This window comes from Marmota monax, unplaced genomic scaffold (assembly GCF_021218885.2).
Source record: "Marmota monax isolate L192 unplaced genomic scaffold, Marmota_monax_Labrador192_F-V1.1 WCK01_AAM20220418_F8-fsc00056, whole genome shotgun sequence".
NCBI lineage: Eukaryota > Metazoa > Chordata > Mammalia > Rodentia > Sciuridae > Marmota > Marmota monax.
Genome location: NW_026695212.1, coordinates 6,479,493 through 6,503,500, shown reverse-complemented (window position 1 = coordinate 6,503,500; position 24,008 = coordinate 6,479,493). Strand labels below are relative to the sequence as shown.

General features: G+C 35.5%; 1 protein-coding gene across 3 annotated transcripts in view; it reads right to left on the bottom strand.

Moving 5' to 3' along the window:
• Frs2 (fibroblast growth factor receptor substrate 2) overlaps nucleotides 1-24,008 on the bottom strand; it is a 126,425-nt gene that overhangs the window by 39,445 nt on the left and 62,972 nt on the right. Inside the window, exons 1-3 of one of the 3 annotated variants that reach the window (XM_058574644.1) lie at nucleotides 9,364-9,443; nucleotides 7,882-7,924; nucleotides 6,007-6,113 (exon numbers count right to left, since the gene is read on the bottom strand). Coding sequence is in view for 1 of the 3 variants with exons in the window: in XM_046430680.2 (XP_046286636.1) it covers nucleotides 7,882-7,924; nucleotides 9,364-9,420 (100 nt within the window). In the remaining 2 variants the exon portion in view is untranslated. Of the gene's footprint in view, nucleotides 1-6,006; nucleotides 6,114-7,881; nucleotides 7,925-9,363; nucleotides 9,460-24,008 lie in introns of those variants that run through there. The other 2 variants (XM_046430680.2, XM_046430681.2) reach the window with 2 other exon arrangements.

Here is a 24,008-nt window from a genome sequence, read left to right as displayed (position 1 = left end):
TCATTATTATCCAAAGTACATAAATGAAGACACAAATTGGTGTGAATATACTTTGTATATAATCAGAGATAAGAAAAATTACGTTCTTTATGTGTAATGAGAGTTGTAATGCATTCCACTGTCATATATAAATTTTAAAAATATATATTAAACTATAGCCAGCACGGTGGCACACGCCTATAATCCTGGGGAGGGGGTAGGGCCTGAGACAGGAGAATTTCAAGTTTAAAGCCAGCCTCAGCAACAGCGAGACAATAAGCAACTCAGTGAGACCCTGTCTCTGAATAAAATACAAAATAGGGCTGGAGAAGTGGCTCAGTGGTCAAGTGCCTGAATTCAATCCCTAGTACCCCCCGACAAAAAAAAAAATTAAACTATAAAGAAAAAAACTCATGGGCTGGGATTGTGGCTCAGTAGCAGAGCACTTGCCTCGCACATGTGAGGCACTGAGTTTGATCCTAAATGCCACATAAAAATAAATAAAAATATTGTGTTCATGTATAACTAAAAAAAATTTGGAAAAAAACTCGTATATTTAACTATATTAAAATTAAGGACTCCATGGGCTAGGGATGTGGCTCAAGCGGTGGCGCGCTCGCCTGGCATGCGTGCAGCCCGGGTTCGATCCTCAGCACCACATACAATGATGTTGTGTCCGCCGAAAACTAAAAAAAATAAATAAATATTTTTAAAAAATTCTCTCTCTCTCTCTCTCTCTCTCTCTCTCTCTCTCTCTGAAAAATAAAAAAAAAAAAAATTAAGGACTCCAAAAGGTAAATATATAAACTTATTATATATTTTGCTGTGTTCAGGGAAGCGGACAAGTTATAGAGAATACCACCAAAGGTTATCATGAAGTCTAAATGAGAAATGTCAAAATAACTAACTGAATTTAAGGATCAAATTATTAACTCTTTTAATATTCCTCCATATTTTATAATAATAAAATTAATCAAGTATGAGTCTTGTTGAAGCAAGTAGATTATCTGAGAAAAAATAACTTGATGCTAATACAGGGTTGTCACTGTTTCAACTACTTCATATCTTAAATACTACACATTTGTGCCTGCAATAAATAAGATCAAAACATCACTGTAGAAATTATGAAACAAAGAAAAAAAAAACAACAACATGGTTCAATAAGTGTCTATATTAATGCCTCTATCTACATCTTACTTGAAGTATTAATAATGATGTCCATAGTCAAATCCCTATAGTGTCTCAGGTAAGTGAGATGTGGTTTTCCCTTCCCACTATCATTGGATCGTTATGTTTTAACCAAATGGGCTACTTATTTGTCAGATGTGATACTAGAATCTATCTTTGGATCCTTCAGGAAAGAAACAATGTATTAAGATAAGATCACCCTAAATGGATGTGGTGGCTTTTGACTACTTAGTACCAGCTAGGAAGGCTAAGGCAAGCGGATCACTTGGGCCCAGGTATTCAAGGCCAACCTAAGTAACATAGTGAGATCCTGTTTCTTATAAATAAGTAAAAATTTAAGAAAATAATAAGAGGTAAGAGCTCCCTTGGAAAAAGCAGTAATTTCTTTAAACAAACAAAAGAAAAGAAAAAAGAAATGGAGCAAATAGATAACATTTTTAGGACTGAAATTACACTGCCAAAGAAATACAAAAAACACCATTGACTTGGGGAAGTATTGACACTGTATTACTGAAAAGGATGAGTTAAAAAAATCAATACTTATTCCAAGAAAAACACATTTTTAAAAAATAATCACTGTACATGTCATGAAGTCACATAAATTTATTCCCATTTCAACCAGCACCAAGGTGCCCTCCCCTTCACTTCAAACACACATATACATTTAAGTAGGACATTTTCTTCTAAACTGTAAGTGTCTGGCTTATGTGAAAACAGAATGATTTGAAACACAAGCTCTAGCATTCAGACTTGCAGTTTCGACATGCTGCCCACACAGTACTTTGTAACATGTGATTAGGAGTAATGATGCACAATCACACCACATTCTTTCCCTCAGCTCACACATCAAGAACTTGCCCTCTCAGCTGCATTCTTCTCCAAACAGCCATGGTCACCTTAGCAACACTATGCTCCTAATATGGACAGCTGGTCCATTTAAAGTCAGTCCTTCTTGGCAGGGAAAATGCTTGTTCTTCAAATTGGGGGAGAGAGGAGAACGTTTCCTTTCAATACACTTTACAGGGGTTCATTTAACTTGACCAGCACTTTTGTTCTGGGGTAGCAATTTGTGTGGAGTTTCAACCTATTCTGAGGGTGTTTTTTTGTTGTTGTTTTTCTTTTTTTTCTTTTTTTGGTGGTGGTGGTGGTGATTTATGTTTTTGTTTTGTTTTAATCTAATAGTAAGTAGCTAAAAAAAAAAAAAAAATCAAACCAGCTCATATGGAACATGAAACAAAACGGTGTCTGAAATAATTATATACTTTTATAAACTATGAACTCCACATTTTGTGAATAACATTCGACTTCAGTTAAACTGAATGGTAATAGCTGACATCTTAAATATATATTGAAAAACTGGAGTCAGAAGACCTGTATCAATTTCATAGCCTTTTTTTTTTAAACTATCAAAAACATTGCTAGGAGGTGAATGTAGGGATGGGAAGAGGTATGGAAGTAGGAACAAATCAGACATTATTACCCTATGTGCATGTATGATTATATAACCTGTGTAACCTATATCATGTACAACCAGAAAAATGAGAAGTTATACTCCATTTATGAATGATATATCAAAATGCATTCTACTGTCTTGTGTAATTAGAACAAATTTAAAAATTTTAAATAAAAAAAGGAAACAGATTAAAAAAAAAAAAAAACACTGTTAGGGGCTAGGGATGTAGCTCAGTAGTACTTGCCTAGCATACATAAGGCCCTGGGTTACATCCCCACCACAGCAAAAATAAATAAATTGAGTTAAAAGTTAAACATCAAAGTCCCATACTCCAGGGCATTAAGCAGTCTAAGCAGTCTGTCATTCTTTTATTCTACCATGTGCATGTGAAATTCTTCACAATCTTTCCATAGGCTCACATGAAACAAAGCGGTTAGAATATCTGAAGATCCAGAATGACCTAGGACAACACAAAATTACTAATAACCAATCTTAATCTCTGCTTGTATCTGGGACTGAACCAAATTAAGCTTTTTAGGATAAGAGATACCAGTTTATAACCCGGTGCACCTGATTTTCACAATATAAACAAATAATTTGGGGGGAAAGAATTGCTATATGCCAACATATATGAGACAAAATTGCTTATTTCATTACAATGAAAGGATTTGAATCTCAAATGCATCAAACTAAACACCTACCTGGGCACAGTGGTGTGCACACGCCTATAATCCCAGCAGCTTGAGAGGCTGAGGCAGGAGGATTTTGAATTCAAAGCCAGCCTCACCAACTCAGAGAGGCCCTGAGCAACTCAGGGAGACAGCTTTCTCAAAATAAAAAATAAAAAGGGCTGGGGATGCGGCTCAGTGGTTGAGCACTCCTGGGTTCAACCCCCAGTATCAAAAACAAAAGGAAAAAAAAAAACTAAACCCCTAATCTTTAAGGAAAGTAAAGTAAACTAAAACTACCTAAATTTATGATAGTCACTCTAAATTAAAAATATTCATGAAATACTTCTCTATATAACAGAGTTAAACCAAATCCATATTAAATTAATAAATGCTGATTTAGTGAATCTTAAGATAAGGACTACCACCTCCATTATTCGTTGCTTTCATTTTTGTTTTTAGGTGTTTTTTAAACTTCTCAGGCCATGAGATTCTTCATGGTTAGAAACACTTCTCTCAATGTATCGACAGCTAGCCAGGCTGGTGACCTGAACTGGGTTCACAGGAGCTGTCTACATCAAAAACTAAGAAAACAGTGAAAGAAGTATACAACATAAAGAAATACCTTCTGCTTGCAGGAATCAGGGATGGCTCTCGACCTTAAGGGTCCACTGGAAAGAAAGTGAGCATGCCTCAAACTGGTTTTTATTGAAGAGAGCTGTTTGATAGAACATCCCAACCAAAAAAGGTAAAGGGTAGTATTATAAAAGAATGTGGAGGCAGCCCACTCCCATTAGGGAAGGCCCACTCCCAGAGCTTCACTCCCCTGTCCAGCCAAGGCGAGATCCACTTGCTTTTGTACAGCAGAAGTCATAGCTCAAGGATAAGGGTGCTCAGCCCCTATGTGGCAGCTCCCAACATCAATGTAATTACTAAACTAGCAATTATATTTGCTATATATAACAAAGTATCAATTGATAGAGTGGCAATATAGGTTAGTAAAAAGAACTTAAAGCCAACTCTACAGTTGTTTTCCTTATTTGTAAAACGTAAATATTATCTATTTTGCTTATGCTATGTGCTAATATATCAAAGTGAAAGTCATAAAATTATTTTGCCATACAAGACTCAAAAATTAAAGACATTGGAGAAAGGGACTTGATATCTAACTCTCTAAATTTTTACATTTTTAAAGGGTAGAAGTAATCAAGGAAGCATGAACTATGCATATCAATATCAACTTCAACAAGAGTTTCTGGTCTTCCCACCAAACATTTTATAAAATGTGAAGACATATAAATAACTACATTCAAAAATCCTCAACCTTGACTTTATGTGAATTCCCTTCCTGCTGTTGTTTCAATGTGTTCCCTTCAACATTCAGGTGTCCAAACAATGATCAATGAGATGGTACTATGAGGTAGTCTTTAAGAGGTGATTAGGGACAGACATGGTGGCAAGTACCTATAATCCCAATTATCTGGGAGGTTAAAGCAGGAGGACTGTGAGTTCTAGGCCAGCCTAAGCAGCATAACAAAACCCTGTCTCAAAACAACAGTGACAAGAGAGCATGAGGGCTTCTCCCTTGTAGATGGGATTAAGGCCCTTACCAAAGGGGCTTCATAAAGCCCTTTCACCTTCTACCAAATATATAGCACTCCTCTTCTGGAGAATGCAGCCCTTACCAGACAATGGAACCTGCTACCAACACGATCTTAGAATCCCCAGCCTCCAGAACTATGAGAAATTTCTATTCTCTATGAATTACCCACTGTAGTATTTTTGTCACAGCATCACAAATAGACTAAGATACTTCCCCTTCTCCATTCCACTATGAATCATTTCCACATTTCTTCCTAGACCCCAGAACTAAGTGCCCCATGACCCTCCTTCCACACCAAGAAATTGTCCTAACAAGGTGCCTTCAATTTCTTCCACAAATAGCAGCCACTCTCAGATCTGATCACTACTGTCATTATCTTCTGCTTAATGTCAAGAAGGATACCATCCTCTCACAAGAGCCCCTCCCTTTCTTTGTCTTCTTTTAACTATTATGGTAAATACTATTACCATGAACTTGGAGCTTCTACAGTACCCAATTTAGTTATGGTTCGTAAAGTAGTGCAGTGATAGAACTCTAGCCAAGCGTGCACAAGGCCCTGTGTTCAATCCCTAGTACCAGAAGAAAGGAGAGATGAAGGGAAGGAAAGAAATTTATGAGGTTAAACCATTTCATTCTAAGGTTTGTTAAGGTCAGAAAGAGTAATTTATGCTCTATGGGTTCCTTAAGTTATATTAGGCATGGTTTAGGGTGACAGTCTATCTTCTATATAAATTACGATATAGGCACAAGGGCTGGGCTTAGTGGACATGCCTGTAATCTCAGTGACTTGGGAGGCTGAAGCACGAGGATCACAAATTTAAGACCATTCTCAGCCATTTAGTGAGACCCTGTCTCAAAAATAAAATAAAAAGGGCTAGAGATATAGCTCCAGGGTAAGGCACCTAGGTTTGATCCCCAGTATCACAAAATGATAATGATAATGACAATGATGATGCCAATAATATATACACACACATAAAAGAACACACAAAATACACATTAAAATATTTAAAGGTCTTATATATATGGGAAATAGACTTAAAATAAAAGAACAATCCTTTAATGAATCAATGATGATGGGTATAACACAAATTGAGCAACATTATTAGAATTACTGTAACTTGGGGCTGGGGATGTGGCTCAAGCGGTAGCGCGCTCGCCTGGCATGCGTGCGGCCCAGGTTCGATCCTCAGCACCACATTGTACAAAGATGTTGTGTCCACTAAAAAATAAATATTAAAAATGTATCTCTCTCTCTCTCTCTCACTCTTTAAAAAAAAAAAAAAGAATTACTGTAACTTGATGTTAAAAACGTTACATCAGAGTCCTCCTCCTTCATAAGTTACCCCCAAATTTAAACAAAATTGTGTAAAATATGCTATGTGATGCAAAATTTACCATTTCAACCATTTTTTAAAGTGTATGCATAATTAACATTTTTTTAAACATTGTCACTGACCCTTTAATACCTCGCTTTCTAAGCAGGATAATACTATACAAATGTGAAGAATGACTGGTTATGCTGGGCACATATAATCCCAGGGGCTCAGGAGGCTGAGGCAGGAGGATTGTGAGTTCAAAGCCAGCCTCAGCAAAAGCAAGGTGCTAAGCAACTCAGTGATACCCTGTCTCTAAATAAAATACAAAACAGGGCTGGGGATGTATGTGGCTCAGTGGGCGAGTGCCCCTGAGTTCAATCCTTGGTGTCTTTAAAAAGAGAGGTGGGGGGGACAATTTTCCCTTGAAAATTTCTACCCTAAAAATAAAATTATAGCCGAGCACATGGCTGATATACCAAACACTTGTGAGTTTGAAGCCAGACTCTGCTGGCTGTAAGCAACCTGTGAGACCCTGTCTCAAAATAAAAAATAAAAAGAACTAGGGATGTGGCTCAGTGGTTAAATGCTCTTAAGACTCAATCCCTGGCACCAAAAAACAAAATAAAATAAACTATAAAAGCATCTGAATGCTTACAAAAATAAATATTTAACAAACACTTTACAAGAGAACCCAAGAGTGCCAGACATTATGATTCATCACCGTGATGTATCATGCATTGTACTAATGTGAAAGATTTAAATTTCATTTACCAAAAGGACAATGATAGAGATCTAACAGTAAGTTTACTGAGATTAAAGTTTTTTAAACTTGTTTTTGCTTTATGCATGGTGATACAAGTAAAGAGATCTATATTTCTCCTGAAGTACTGCCTCTCCACCTTTGAACAACAAAGATCAAACAGTGCTACACAAGGGTTCCAGGACCTCTTCCTTTCATCTCTTAGAAGTAAGGGAAAAAATAGGGGGAAGGAGTATCACAAAAAACTGGAAAAAATCTTAGTGATTTGCTCTCCCTTCAGCTAATGGGTCCCTTTATTTTAACTCTTTGTTTACAAACCAGTATAGAAATTGACCCAATTAACTAAAGCAGTTTAAAAATGGAGAAAAAGATATATTTGGAAGTTTCATATACCACTCAGAACTTGTGGTGAGGAAAAAAGTGAATACTAAGAAATAGTTATCAATCTCAAAAATTCACTATAAAAGCATTTCTAATAACAGATTGAATTAATCTATCTAAAGAAGTTCCTGAGAAAATTAAACAAAATTCTTAAACCTGCCAAATACTTGATTTCAAGTTCTTGGGCACATAAGACTTTACTAACTAATCACTTAACATTTTATTCTTCATAAATCTACTAGGAAGAATTCATATTTTAAAATAAACACATTAATTATACAATTTCCATAAATGAGAATGCAGTAGTTTTAAAGGTGACCATATTTATCATACCCTTCTAATTCTAACGTCAAACAAGAGGACAGTATTTTCCTAACAAATGCTGAGGGAAAAAAAAAAGAATAATAAATTTATGCAAATAGTAATCAAAAAAAGATATGAAATAATTATGGGAAATAGCCTACAAAAATCAAGAGCTATTAAGCCTAGATACAACTACATTTAGTCATATTATATTAACAATTTCTTACCTTGTGGAATTCTCTTCTGAGGAAAACAGATACAATTTTGTTCCTAAAACAATTTTAGGTAAAAAAAAAAGTTGAGATGTTAGTTTCAAAATAGCCTCTTGAAAATGAAGTTACAAAATGTTAATATACTACATTCAGAGTATTATGTATCAATACTATAAAAGCTTGAGAAAGTACATCTCTAATACTGAAAGTTCATTTAATAAAAATACTTATCAGGGCTGGGGTTGTAACTCAGTGGTAGAGCGCTTGCCTAGCATGTATGACACACTGGGTTCGATTCTCAGCACCACATATAAATAAGTAAATAAAGGTCTATCAACAACTAAAAAACATTTTTTTTTTAAATTGTGTCATTTTTTATCTCACTTTTTAAAAACTTTTTATTTCTAATTATTACAAAAACACAATTCCATTGACTGAATATCAAATTGTTTGCTAGGTACAAAATGATTTGTGGTACATTTTTGTATTCTAAAACATCAGCAATTGAATAAGTATTACTCTTTTCAGGACTTGATAGTCTAAAAGCTTTTTAAGGCATAATTCACATACATAAAATTCATCCATTTCAATAGAAATTTTTAATTTAGTCAAAGCTTCGTAACCACTATCACCACCTAATTCCCCAATTTTTTTTCATAACCCCAATAAGAAACCCCATAATGAAGGATGCATTTATAATTCCAGGTAGAAACATCTGAAACAAAATTTGATTTGAAGAAATATTCAAGAACCATACTCTTTACAATACTATGATCATAATTACATTTCAAAAATATGTAAAACACAAATATCTGTAATTGCAGTGACTTGGGAGGGTAAGGCAGAGAGATTACAAGTTTGAGGTCAGCCTCAGCAATTTAGCAAAGCCTAAGCAACTTAGCAAGACCTTGTCTCAAAACAAAAAATAAAGGGCTGAGTTCAGTGATCAAGCACGCTTGGGTTCAACCCCCCGTTAAAAATAAATAAATAAAAATTAGCAAAAAAAAAAAAAAAAAAAAAAAAAAAAAACTATAGAACAAAAGACTGGAAGGAAAATAAATATCCAAAAATTATGAGTAGCTGTATTTGGATAGTAGTATTATAATGACTCTTTTCCATATATTTTCTCTAAAACTATGATTCAGGGCTGGGGTTGTGGCTCAGTGGTAGAGTGTTTGCCTAGCATATATGAGGCACTGCGTTTAATCCTCAGCACCACATAAAAATATATAAATAAATAAACAAACAAAGGTATTGTGTCCATCTACAACTAAAAAAGATATTTTAAAGAAAAACTGTGATTCAGTGATATTACCTTTATGATTCTTAAAATGGTACAGCACAGACTTTCTAGAACTATATGATTGAAATTATACTAGAAAATATATTAAATCAAGAAATACAAGGTGATACTTTTAATGTCTACCATGTTTTTATTCAACATTTTTCATTGTAGATAAAATGCCCATAAAGTTAAAATAAATTGGTTATACTTACTAATATGGTTGAAAGGCCACAGATGCATCTTACTTTATGACAAATGGACTGTTTCATCACCTTTGTATCTGGGCATCTACTTCTTAATGGCCATTTCTGAAATAAAGGTACAGTTATTAAGAATGTGATTACTGAATATACTATAAAAATATTTAAAATCTTTAAGGACAATTATCTAAATTTTTAGTGACCATAGAGAAATATCAAAATACTTCTTGAGGCCGGGCACGGTGATGTATGCCTGAGTTCCCAGCGGCTTGAGAGGCTGAGGCAGGAGGATTGCGATTTCAAAGTCAGCCTCAGCAAAAGTGAGGCACTAAGCAACTCAGTGAGACCCTGTCTCTAAATAAAATACAAAATAGGGCTGGGTATGTGGCTTAGTGGTCGAGTGTCCCTGGTTCAATCCCTGGTACCCACCCACCCCACCCCCCCAAAACAAAATTCTTGAGTAACTTCCTAACAAAGTATGAAGAAGACTGAGAATGAGGTGGGAGGAATATAAAATGAACTGTTGTCCCACAGGACCAGAATACTTCAGTCCTCACTGCCTTTCACCCAGCTGGGTGTTAAAATTCCTGAGTGGACTCAGGAATTAAGACACTGGAACAAGTAAAAAGGAAAATAAGGTAGACATTGATAAGGGAGTCCTTAAAATGCAGTTTTTAACACAATAAATCAACAGATTATGTACATAAGCTACTTTTTTCCTATTTGTCTATTTACCCATTATACCTAGAATAAAAACCCCAGAAGGGGATTTTGTCAGTTTTATTTACTGGTATCTAAACAATGACAATCATGCCATTAAGTGCTCAGTAAATATTTACTGAAAAAATGAGTAAACTGATGAACTACTTAAGTTTAATTGATAAAATATTTAACCTAACAGTATTTTAAAATAGTAAAATCTCAGGGGCTAGGGTTGTGGCTCAGTGGTAGAGAGCTTGCCTAGCACACGAGAAGCACTGGGTTTGATACCCAGCACCACATTAAAAACAAAAAATAAACAACAACCAAAAAAACCCTAAGTAAGCAAAATAAAACAGTAAAAAAGAACAGTAAAATCTCAAAATGCTCTTTGTTTCTCTGTAAACCAATAATGTTAATGCCAACAATATCAATGTCAACAATGTTTTCAAAAAAAAATTATATATATATAAATTTATATATATATATACTTAAAAGATAATGATGATGTGGTCCTAAGCACTAAGTTACTGTGCCATGTTGTTAGGTGCACTTTTGGTAAGGACTTCTAGAAGGGGAATTACTGAATATTCAATTTTTCCAAATATTGGCAAATGTGTTGGGTGGTAGTCTTGTCCTTTTTAAACGTGTGTATTCTTTGAGGAGCTTGTTGTGGAGACAACTAAGAGGAAATTTTATATAAAGAGTGAAAAAAGCTGCTCTGTCAGATCTTAATAATAGTTTTCTACTTTCTATTCTATAGCTGAATGGTATTTTATAAAATGCTACTCTTTTTGTAAAAAACTTAAGGGAATTCAAATTTAAATACACATTTGCTTTTCTTCCTTTGCTTTAAAAAAAGCCACAATGGAATGATAAACTAAAACCAAGTAGCTGCTTATGCAGAAAATAGAGAGTAGGGTAGAAGAGATAGGATAGAAGCAAAAATTTCTCAGATTATACCTTGTTTTTATTTAGAGACATATTTTAAGATAATCGAAAATACTACATATATATGTGAATGAATGAAATATATATATGAATGAATGAAACAAGTGAACAAGATATAAAGTCGATGGCATAACCACACATAATTATTTCAAGCCACTTTTAAAACACAACATTTAAAAAAATGTGGCATTTATACACAATGGAGTATTACTCTGCATTAAAAAATGACAAAATCATAGAATTTGCAGGGAAATGGATGGCATTAGAGCAGATTATGCTAAGTGAAGCTAGCTAATCCCTAAAAAACAAATGCCAAATGTCTTCTTTGATATAAGGAGAGTAACTAAGAACAGAGTAGGGTCGAAGAGTATGAGAAGAAGATTAACATTAAACAGGGATGAGAGGTGGGAGGGAAAGGGAGAGAGAAGGGAAATTGCATGGAAATGGAAGGAGACCCTCAGGGTTATACAAAAGTACATACAAGAGGAAGTGAGGGGAAAGGGAAAAATAATACAAGGGGGAGAAATGAATGACAGTAGAGGGGGTAGAGAGAGAAGAGGGGAGGGGAGGGGAGGGGAGGGGGGAGAGTAGAGGATAGGAAAGGCAGCAGAATACAACAGACACTAGTATGGCAATATGTAAATCAATGGATGTGTAACTGATGTGATTCTGCAATCTGTATACGGGGTAAAAATGGGAGTTCATAACCCACTTGAATCAAAGTGTGAAATATGATATATCAAGAACTATGTAATGTTTTGAACAACCAACAATAAAAATTTAAAAAAAAAATAAAATAATGGAAAATAGACTTCTGATACAAAAAAATAAATAAATAAAACACAACATTTAACCACATATCCTTAGCCAAATGTAAGAGAAAGGAAAAACAAAACCCTCAAAAACTATATCCAGTAGTCAGTCTTGTTACTACAAATGTTGGCAAATAGGTAATATCTATCATTAGGAATCAAGAATTGCAGCGTCAAAAGAAAACTAGATTCAAATATAAAAATCATGGTAAAATTCTATAATCTGAAATTTGAACTGGAGTATCAATAAACTTATGATTCATTTACCTCATAAACACCCACTACTTAGCTGAGTGCACAGGCACAAGCCTGTACTCCCAGAGACTCAGAGGCTGAGGAATGAGGGTTGCTAGTCAGAGCCCAACCTCAGCAAGTTAACAAGGTCCTAAATAACTTAGTGAGACCCTGTCTCAAAATAAAAAGGGCTGGAGGGCTGGGGTTATAGTTCAGTGGTGGAGCAATTATCTAACATGTGTGAGGCACTGGGTTCAATTCTCAGCACCACATATAATAAAATAAAGGTTCACTGACAACTAAAAAATATTTTTAAATAAATAATAAAAAGGGCTAGAGATGTAGTTCAGAGGTAAAGCATCCCTAGGTGCAGTCCCCAGTACCAAAATAAATAAATACCCATTCCGTGCTCTTTCCCTTGAAAAAGCCTTAAAACAGATATTACTCAGTCACAAACCACTCCTATTGTAAACTATGGTCTCTCCATATCATTTCCCACTTAAAGTGACCAACACTATGGGGTATTTGTTGTACTAGGAAGCTAGCTACCAAAGACTACTAGGATTGTAGGAAAAAATGACATAAAGCCAATTTGAAGGACAAAAGGTACCCACCACTAGCCAAAGGTGAGTCAACTTGAACATCAAAAAGATAATGACTACCACTGACTGAAACATTAAATACATTAAAAATATATTCACTTTTGGAAATTGCTAAGGCACACACATTAGTTGAACAGTACTCCAGAGTAATCAAGCAGTCAATAAATGACAGGTCTTCTTTTTGGGGTCTCGAAATATCAACTGTGGAAGAAATGTTGGGATTAAAACATCACCATTTTGTAGTCCTGAGGAAATAACCAACCTAGAAAATGAGCTGTGGTTGCCAAAACCATTGGGTTAAAAAGAAACATAATGCATGGATTAAGCTAAGAAAATTTGAACACAGGATTAATCTTACCATTAAAAATGATAGCCTGAGCTAGGGTTGTGGCTCAATGGTAGAGCACTTGCCTAGCAAGTGTAAGGCACTGGATTCAATCCTCAGCACCATCAATAAATAAATAAATGTATGTTCTCAACTACATCTTTAAAAAAATTATTTAAACAAAATGATAAGCCAGGTGCTGTGTCACACACCTGTAATTCTAGCGGCTTTGGAGGCTGAGGCAGGAGGATTGTGAGTTCAAAGCCAGCCACAGCAACTTGCTCTAAGCAACTCAGTGAGAACCTTTCTCTAAATAGAATACAAAAAAAGGCTGGGGATGTGGCTCAGTGGTTGAGTGCAGCTAAGTTCAATCCCTGGAAAAAAGATAAGACAAGTAGACACTGTGTGCATAGTACTCATTCCAATTCATGAAGTGTTCCTCCTGGGAACTCCAATTCAAAAGATATCCATAATATTGCCACTCTTACCAGTTCTTCCATGGTCCATGCCACCTTATTCCATATCTAAACTATTATAATCATTCCCTGTCAAATATCCCAGATTCTCTCAGTCACCTTAACAAGTCAGTTAGACTTCAAGACTTTGACTTTCAAAGAATGTCAGATCATGTCACTCCTCTGCTTAAACCATCCAACTGAGTCCAGCTCATTGGCACAAAAGCCAAAGCGCTTACAAAGGCCTCTAAGAACTATAATTTGACACCCACTCACCTTCCCCATTTCTCTGATTTCATCTCCTACAATTCTCCTGTCTTTTGTTCATTCCATTCAAGTCACACTGGCCATAGGACTTGTTTTTCTCTCTGTCTGAAACACCAGTTCTCTCTGGCTTACTTCTCCTCTTCTCTCTTTAGGACTTGTTTTTTACAAACCATATCATCAAAGAGATCTGCCCTGGTACCCTGGGCAAGTCCACAGTATCTGCTTAGTTTTTCCTTATTTGACAGAGAATATTATGTGGAAATTTAAGTTATAAATTTTAAGCTTTGTGAGGAAAAATAAGTTATAAATTTTGGAGAGAGTAATCTCCAAACACAACGTCATCATCATCAATTTTCAGATCTTTGTGTCTAAACTAAACATCCATAGGGCTATTATTCCTTTTAAAATATTTGTATGTTCCAAATTTAAATGAATTAATGAAGAACATATCTATCACAAATTATTTTTTGGGTTGTTTTGTCTTTAAATCAACTATACTACAACTCTAGAAAGGAGTAGTAGAAGACTTTAATCAAATAAGTTTCATTTAAAAACAATTACCAACAAAAATACTTTCCCTTTCCTCCTACTTCTTTTAGGGATTTCTGTTTGTGATTACATTATAAAGTTTAAAGTAACCTCAGGAAAAGTTTACTTGAAATTTATGTTACCTTTAGGTCTATGACCACTAAAGAAAATCAAAAGAACTCACTAACTCTTAACTCACTAAACCACCTATAACATGGTAGTAATGTTTGAGCTCAAATTATTGTTATTTTAAATAAACTGACTCCCCCTAGGCTGAAGTCTACTGTGTCTTTAAGTATTCTGTGGCTGGCAATCTTCAGAGTCTTAAGAAAGATAACCAGGGGATAGAGAAAAGAGCAGGTATGACTCAGTGATCATATGAAACAATCTTTGAAGACCAAAACAAAGATACCACTTCTGGCAAGAGATCTCTAGAACTGTCCCAAAACTAACTTATCCACATACCTTTCATCTGAACAATATATTTTCCCTTTAAGTTCACAAAGTACTTCTTATGTGCCTATCACATAAACCAAGAGTAAAATGAAATCAATCAGCATGAGTGTCAAGAATTAGATGATGAAATTAAATGTTCAAATTTGTCTGGGGCAGGCAATGGTTTTCTCAATAGGATCCCTAAAGCTCAGGAAATAATGCCAAGAGTTAATAAATGAGATGGCATCCAATTAAAAAGCTGCATGGCAAAGGAAATAAAGGGGAAAAGGGGGGTGGGGGGACTAGGTTTGTGGCTCAGTGGTAGAACGCTTGCCTAGCATGCGTGAGGCACTGGGTTCAATCCCCAGGACCACATAAAAATAAACAAATAAAATAAAGGTATTGTGCCCATCTACAACTTAAAAAATATTAGGAAAAAAAAAAGAACTCAAAACACTTAACACTCCCCCACCAAAAAAAAAAAAGAACACTTATAAATGGGCAAATAAATTAAACACTTCACAAAAGAAGAACTACAACTGGGCATACCTGTAATCCCAGCAGTTTGGGAGGCTAACGCAAGAAGATCTGGGGTTTAAAGCCAACCTTAGCAACTTAGTGAGGCACTAACCACCATAGCAAGACCCTGTCTCGAAATGAAAAATAAAAAGGATTGGAGATGTGGCTCAGCAGTTAAGTGCCCCGGGTTCAATCTCTGGTACCAAAAAAGAAAATATTGTATAGGAACATTAAACTTAGCATTATTATTTGATATGACTACAACCTATAACACAGTAAAACAATATATCTATTCTGAAATAAAATCAAAATGATTCCTTAACTACCAGAATACATTATCCAGGAAATGTCATCAATTATCCAGAGAAAGTGAAAATTCCTTGAAACAAATTACCATAACTGAAAAAACTATGCCATTTAACATCAAGACAACTTTCTAATTTACACAAAGGAGAAACTCAACAGACTGATGAAAGTTTCCCAAAAGACTAAAAACAAATGCTAGTTCTATAAACACTTTTGTCCTGGAATTTTCAGCAAAATTAACACTTTAAAAAAAATTGCCTCATAATCTTAATTCATTGCACTGATGGTTAAGAATGAAGAGGGAGAGAACGGATGAGGGAGAAAGGAAGAGGACACATTCTCTGAAGATAACAATTATAAATAACAAAACATTATTTGTAAAAAAAATAATAATAATTTAGGATTTAGTGTTTCTCAGCAACAAATAACTGTGCAGATTGGTAATTAAGATCAAATAAAGATAATGGGGGCTGGGGTTGTGGCTCAGTGGTAGAGTGCTCGCCTAATAAGTATGAGGCACTGGGTTTGATCCTCAGCACCACATAAAAATAAATAAATAAAATAAAGGTTAAAAAAAGAATGCTTTTAAAAAAAGATAATGGAATGGTCTGTATGGTTTTGAAATCAATACTAGGACTATCACCTGAAGCATTTGCTTTTTTGTTTTGTAGTTGAAAGACATCAAAGTTCACAGCATACAGAATAAACACTGTCTCTTAAAACTTCATTATACAGTCTCTCTACAGTCAATATCTCTTATCTCTCCCCTCCTTTTGAGCAAACTCATACACAATATGAATGACTGTCATATTTTAAAACTTCTGTATACAGATTAGCTATTCATACTCTAAGAAGGCATAAAATGTATTTTTAGTAAGAAACAGTTTTACGTCTTAACATACAATTATTTGTAGATGTACACATACCTTTATTTTGTTTACTTATTTTAATGTGATACTGAGGATCAAACCCAGTCCACCTCACACTTATGAGGCAAGTGCTCTACCACTGAGCCACAACCCCAGCCCGAACATACAACTCTTAAAACACCATTACTCTTACCTCCAGAAGAAGTTTTCCTCCATATTTTCAACAATATGCACAAAGGATGTATAAAAATATAAATAAACACCATCAGAGTCTAGCTGTATTATTTTTCACAAATTTTAATACAATACACAAAATGTTTGTTATGAAAAATAGCTTGGCATTAAAGCAGATGTGGTAGCGCAGGCCTGTAATCCCAGAGACTTGTGGGGCTAAGAAAGGAGGATCACAAATTTGAGACCAGCCTCTGGAATTTAGCAAGGCCCTAAGCAACTTAGCAAGGCCTGTTTCAAAATAAAAAATAAAAGGGCTGGGCTCAGTGGTCAAGTACTCCTGGGTTCAATACCTAATCCCCCCGGCCAAAAAAAAAAGTGAGTTTGCTTCTAATATTATCTCTTCTACTGGACTACCAAAATGCCTTTGCATTTGATAGCCACTTCCTGAAGAGGCCATCTTCATAGGTACATGCCCCCCCCCCAGAAACTGTCAGCCTAGTCCATTAACTTCCTCAGAAGTTAAAGCAGGGCTAGGGTTGTGGCTCAGTGGTAGAGCGCTTGCCTAGCATGTGTGAGGCACTGGGCTCAATCCTCAGCATCACATAAAGATAAATAAATAAAAGTTGGGGGGGGAAAAAAAGAAAGAAAGAAGTGAAACAATTTTTATAAAGCACACTTCAGCCCCTTTATTTTCCAGAGGATAATCCATAACTTCAGAAACAAGTCAAAAAACATTATGAGGGGCTGGGGTTGTAGCTCAGTGGTAGAATGCCTGCTTCACACACATGAGGCACTGGGTTCGATCCTCAGCACCACATAAAAAGAAATAAATAAAGATTGTATCATCTACAACTTAAAAAAAAAAAATTATGACTTTCCCCCCCACTGAATTCCTCCTGCTTGGAGTAAAATGGTGTCTTCATTTTTCTGGTAGACTGTTTAAGGATTTTTCAGCAAAGTACAGGATATAGAGACAATGTTTCCCACCACCAAACTCTAAAATAATTTCTCATGGTGGGCACTGTACAAGGGGCAATCAAAGAAGGAATGCCCAATGTCTTTAACCAGTTTCCAGCAAATTCATGTCTCAAATCAAATCCCCAAACAAGATGTCTTAGTGCATTTTCAGGTAACAGATTACCTGATTCTTGGGCACTTTATTTAAAAAATAAAATAAAAGAGGTTTTGTCTCACAGTTTTAGAGGCTGAAATTCCAAGGCTTTAAGAGGTGGCTCTAGTTCTGGTGATAGGCTTGTGGCAGATGATACTGTAATGAAAGGACTGTATGTGGAAGAGATCACACAGCAAAACAGGAAGCCTGAAATCAGGAAGGGTCCAGTTTGTTCTTTTAGAACAATCTACTTGTAAAAACAAACCAGGGTTCCCCCAAATCGACATTACTTCCTTTAGAGGGCAGTGCCTTCGGTGCCCTAATTATCTTTGATCAGCACTAGCTCTTCAAGGTTCCACCACATTCCAGTATCACCACATTGAGGACCGAGCTTCTAACATATAAATTCTTGGGATACAACTCAAACCACAACATAAGCTATATGTTTCCTCTGAACTACTGCTATGAAATATTATTTCTCTTGAAATTCACAAAGCTTATAGTCATAAGACAATCCAAATGAATTCATTGGCTATTCTAACATGGGCCTACTTCACTATTTATCAAGAATTTGCTTAAAATTCTACACTTAACTGCCACGTAAGGGGAAAAAATGCTAGGAAGAAGAGCAAAAAAGGGACAAACCCTATAAATTGGCCATATTAGAAATACTAGAATAATTTTGAAAGCAGGGGGAAAACAATGTTTACAGGTGAAGAAACTGAAGCAGCTTATGAGCAAGGAAAGAACTGAAGTTCACATTATAAATGGTGATATCCGCTGGGCACAGTGGTACACACCTGTAATACCAGAGTCCTGGGAGGTGGAGGCAGGAGGATTCAGAATTCAAAGCCAGCCAGCCAGCCAGCCTTAGCAACAAGGCACTAAGCAACTCAGTGAGAATCTGTCTTTAAATAAAATACAAAATTGGGTTGGGGATATGGCTCATGGTCGAGTGCCCCCGAGTTCAATCTCCAGTATAAATAAAAAAATAGATAAATATTGATTTCCCTTCCCCCAGAATTATCCATTCCAATAAATCTATGATATTTTAGTTTAATATACATATGATATTTAAATCCAAACATATTGCAATGCTGAAGAGTTGAACTGAACACAGGAATTCTGACTACACTATATAAGTTAAAGAAATTAAAATTAAAATTAAAAGAAATTATAGAAATCCAAATAAGTAACCTATATTTTAGGTGTAGCTCTTTAGGACATTAATACCCCTGGACATTAGCATATGTCTATAATCACAGAGGCTCAGGAGGCTGAGCCAGGAGGATCCCAAATTCAAAGCCATTCTCAGCAAATAAAATTTACATCTTAATAGGAAAAATCAGACAGAGATTAGGACAAAAAAACACAGTATACTCCTTACTGAAATTTTAATACTTTAAGAGAACAACGATCACTTTTAATTTCAAGGATATTTACATCAGCATTTTTCTAGCAACCAGTCCACATTCTGACAGTCTATATGAATGTGTGTATAGATGGGCACTCAGTCTTCAAGTTTTATAAAAAGTGTAGCTTCCATTTTATCCCAAAAGTAAAAATTAAAAAAAATAGCTATTTGGTAACACAGAAAAATATACAGGGCAGATTTGTACTTTTAAAGGAATAATTAACAAGAGATATACTTTATGAAGAAATACTCTAGATTGGGTGACATAATAGAATGTATGTGGGTTTGTTTTTATGATTTCCCCCCCTTGGACCAAGCTGTATACTCAGCAAGTTAAATATTAGCTTCTGTTTATTACTCCTAGATACCACTAAACTTTTTAGGTTTGAACTAAAAATACATAAGTCAATTTAAAATGCAAACTGATAGAGAAGCTTATTCTAGGAAAAGCACTGATTCAAATTTTAAAACTGGGAGGAAGAAAGAGGCCCATCATTTTTCAACTGACCATTATAACTAACAAAATGTGTGTGTGTGTGTGTGTGTGTGTGTTATAACGCTGTTTGTAGTATATAGGGTATCATATGTGCATCCCCTTCCTTCCGTATGTATTTTTCTTTATCTTCCCTTTAAACCTCTGTGTGTGTATGACGCTTCTCTCAGTCTTGTTCTCTCCATCTCCCCTATCCTTCATGTCCATGATCTTTCTCTTAGTACCTAGGTTCTAAGCACTGATTTTCAGAAAGAAAGCATTTTATTAAGTTGTAGCTTGTAGCAAAATGAACTATAAAAAGTCACAAAATGAGATAAAGAGTCAAATCAGGTTGAGAGTATAGCTCAGTGTTAGAGTACTTGCCTAGTTTGTGTGAAGCCCTGGATTTGACCTCCAGTACCAAATAAACAAACAAATAAATAAATAAAAATTAATCGATCATTGGTTTGAAAGATAAATTAAAGCCACAAATTTTCGACTTTCTTTAAAATACCAAAACACATACATACAACATGCTCAGTATCTTAAGCTTAGTGAACTCAATCTAACAGATTAATTTATAGAAGTCTGAGCTAAATATACCAAAAGGGAACAATTACTGTCAGTTTAATACAGTGGTTAAGAGCACAAGCTTTGGAGTCACAGTTTTGGGCTTGTATTCCAATTATACTGTGATCTTAAGCAGGCTACTTTGACGTATTTTTTAATCTGTAAAATGGAGGTAAGGAAGCTCTGAGGATACTGCTTGTAAAACACTGACATGGTGCCTAGTACATAGTAAAGGCTCAACAAGTATATTCAGAACAACAAGTGCAGTGAAAATCTTATCATTCTTTTTGTCTGCTTGAACTTTCCCCATCTTATAATTTCAGAAGGTCAAACACTTCATCCATCTTATGTTTTCATAAGGTTCAACACTTTCCCGTATTTCCTTTATATCTAAGACATGTGTTTTGCCAAATATAGATCTAGCTCAGGCTAGGAATGGGCAACAAGTGAGCAAGAAAAGCAGAGAGCAGAAGGAATTTGTTTTCATACTAACTGAAAAATGGCAGTAAGGTCAAGTCCAGGGCACTGGTGGCAGCATTGAGAGTCATCTGGAGCAGTTTGTGGCGTCTGTCTGTCTCTAGATGGTACTGGCATCCTAGCAGGAATCATTGTGCAATGTGATTTTAGGCATTGTTTCTGGCTGCTTAGCCCTTACAACAATTTGTTGAGCCACTGATTTCAACCCAATATCCTTTTAAAATACATGATATGCTTGAATTGTTTGTTTCTTCTGGTTTTTTGTTTGGTACTAGGGATTGAAACAAGGATGCTTTGCCACTGAGCTACATCCCAGTCTTTTTTTTTTTTTTTTTTTTTTTTTTTTTGAGATAGGATCTAAGTTGCTAAGGGTCTCACTAAATTGCCAAGGCTGACCTAGAACTTGCTGTCCTCCTGATTCTGCTTCTGGAGTCACTGGGATTATAGACATGTATCACATGGCACCACACCTACTACACCTGACCTAAATTTTTTTTTTTTTTGGTATTACTAAGGATTGAACCCAGGGGTACTCTATCTTGAAGCTCTACCCCAAGCCTTTTAATTGTTTTTGCTGTTTTGATTTCTGAGGCAGGGTCTCACTAAATAGCTCAGACTGGCCTCAAACTTGGAATCTTCCAGCCTCAGCCTCCTGAGTTGCTGAGATTACATGTGTGCACCACCATACCTAGCTTAAATTGGTTTATACTACATCCAGGAATTCTGACAGACACAGACAGAGGTGACATCCATTCTCACTTTCCCACCCCACCAGGAAAGAGAAAAAAAAATCTATTTTCAGTTTCTCTGGAAACACACAAGAAGTTACTGTCCACTTTCAACTTATGGATTTATCCTAGGAATTCTTGGAAACCTTGTTGTCTAGGCAACTACTTGTTGTTCAAGGCAAGCCACAACAATTTGGTAAGGCCCTAAACAAATTGGTGAGATCCTGTCTCAAAATACAAAATTTAAAAGGCTGGGGATATAGTTCAGAGATAGAGCACCCTGGGGTTCAACCCCTAGTACTGCCAACCACAAAAACAACACACACACACACACACACACACGTATAAATATTTTTATGCATATACAATAATACACAAACACAAATTGAACCCCTCCCCCACCCTCACCCCCACCCCGGCCCTTTATATTCCTTATTTTGAGATGAGGTCTCACTAAATTGCTTACGGCCTCACAAAAATTGCTAAGGTAGGTCTTGAACTTGTCATCTTCTTGCCTCAGCCTCCCAAGTTGCTGGGATTATAGGCATGCACCACCAGGCCTGGCTCCTCTCTGGTTTTAACAAATAACTCAAAGAGCCTCACAGCAAAACAATTCACTTCTCTAGTAAAATAGTACCAGTAAGTCAGTGCCTGATTGTCGCAGGCTGGTACACATTCCTCTTTCTCTGCCACATTTCTCTGAAGTTCTCTTTTATAGTTTGGTAATACTTTTTCCAGTGTCTAAATGTTAAATTTCAAATCTGTTAATTTTGTTACTTGTCAGTATATGACACAAGATTTGTGGGGAAGAGTGAAACTGGGAGATTAAATCCTGTTTTTTGGAACTCTCAGGAGTCAGTTTCCATACAGAATTGTTACCATGTAGAACTGAAACTACAGTAGTCCCCTTTTATGCATGATTTCACTGTCTATGGTTTCAGCTATCTGTGAACCATGGTCAGAAAATTGCAGTAATAATTTTTAAGTTTTTTTGTTTTGGGTAATAGAATCAAACCCAGGGCCTTCCATACGCTCAGAATGCATACTACCACTGAGCTACACTCCCAGCCCAACAACTTAAAAGTTTGAAATTATGTACCATTCTAAGTAGTCTGATAATATCTGTCCCACTCAGGACATGAATCATCTCTTTATCCAGCTATCTATGCTGTATATACTATCTATTAGTAGTGGTCTCATTTACTAGACTATCACAATATTACAGTATTTATTTTCAAATAACCCATACTTTACTTAATAAGAACCCCAAAGCACATAGTGATGCTGGCAATTTTATTACAGTATATTGTTGTAATTGATGGATTTTATTATTAATTAATGTTGCTAATGTATTACTGTGCCCAACTTATAAATTAAACTTTACATAGGTACATGTGCATAGACAAAATATAGTATATAAAGGGTTGGGTACTATCCACGATTTCGAGCCTGCACTATATTACTGGAACATATCATCTGAGGAAAAGGAAAGACAACTACTTCATGTTTTAGCAAATAAAAGAATAATTGGAACAAAATTTTTTAAAATCACCTTCTCAGATTAAAATTTAGAAAATAAAAACAAACAAGTGTGTATGTCTACTATATACCTAATGTACTTAAAGTCAGAAGAAAAAAAGACAAACACTGACTTTTGGCAGAGATTTGGGAGCAGGGACTGTCATAGAATTATAGGGTTCATGGCAATCATATATTAGAGCTTTGTTACAAGACTATAGAAAAAATGATAAAGAAATACAAAAACAATTTACACTGTCCATAAGTTCATTTTTTATTTAAGTCCCAGGAAGTGTTGTGAAGTAAAAAATCATTTTAGCCTAAGTGTTAGGGACTCATTCTTAAATTACCAATTTTATATTGGCTGTTATTCATACCCTCAGAACTTAACTTCTATATTAAACACTGAATTTAAATTAATGCCAATTAACAAATACAATCTGGTCACAATTCACCCACCTGTAAAAGAATGCCATTAAGCCCCATATAGAAAGTTGGTTAGCTTACACTAAACACAGCAGGATATTTTTACAAGGGAATTCACGGAAAAGGTTCACACAAAATCTACATCTTCTTTAAAAATGAGACATATCTAAGTCAGCCTTAAAAGCTAGCTATATTTGTGTTTTAAGAGCAGTCTAGAAGAAGGACTAAAAAGGACCTAAGGCTAGTCCCTGAATTACTACTCTATTATGAAGAGTAATTATGCTATGAAGAAACAGGAACATCTAAAACACTAAAAATAAAAATGGAGATATCAAACTCCTATCAAAATAAGGTTCAAGAACAAAAAATACATGAAACCCGAAGAGAACAGGGAAAGAATGTGTATATAAAGAGACAAAGAAGGTTTACAGCACCAATGGCAAACCTAAGACACATGTAACTGCCACTTCCCCTCCTTCAAAACTGACAGACACAGGAAACAGGTAATAGCTCTTTGGAGTCTGGCAAAGGCTTTTAAACACTGAAAAAATGTTGTGCTTTACCTTTCCAGAGTTTGTTGGGTTTCTTTTTTTTTGTTGTTTTTTTCATTTTAAAAGCCTAAAAAACCTCAAGATGGCTATTACAAAGCACAGCGAATTGTCACACCAAATAACACACCATCCCTGGTTTAGTTTGACTGGATTAAGGCTGTGCAGAAAATCCAGTTAGGAATGAATAAGTACAAGGAAAACAGTAACAATAAGA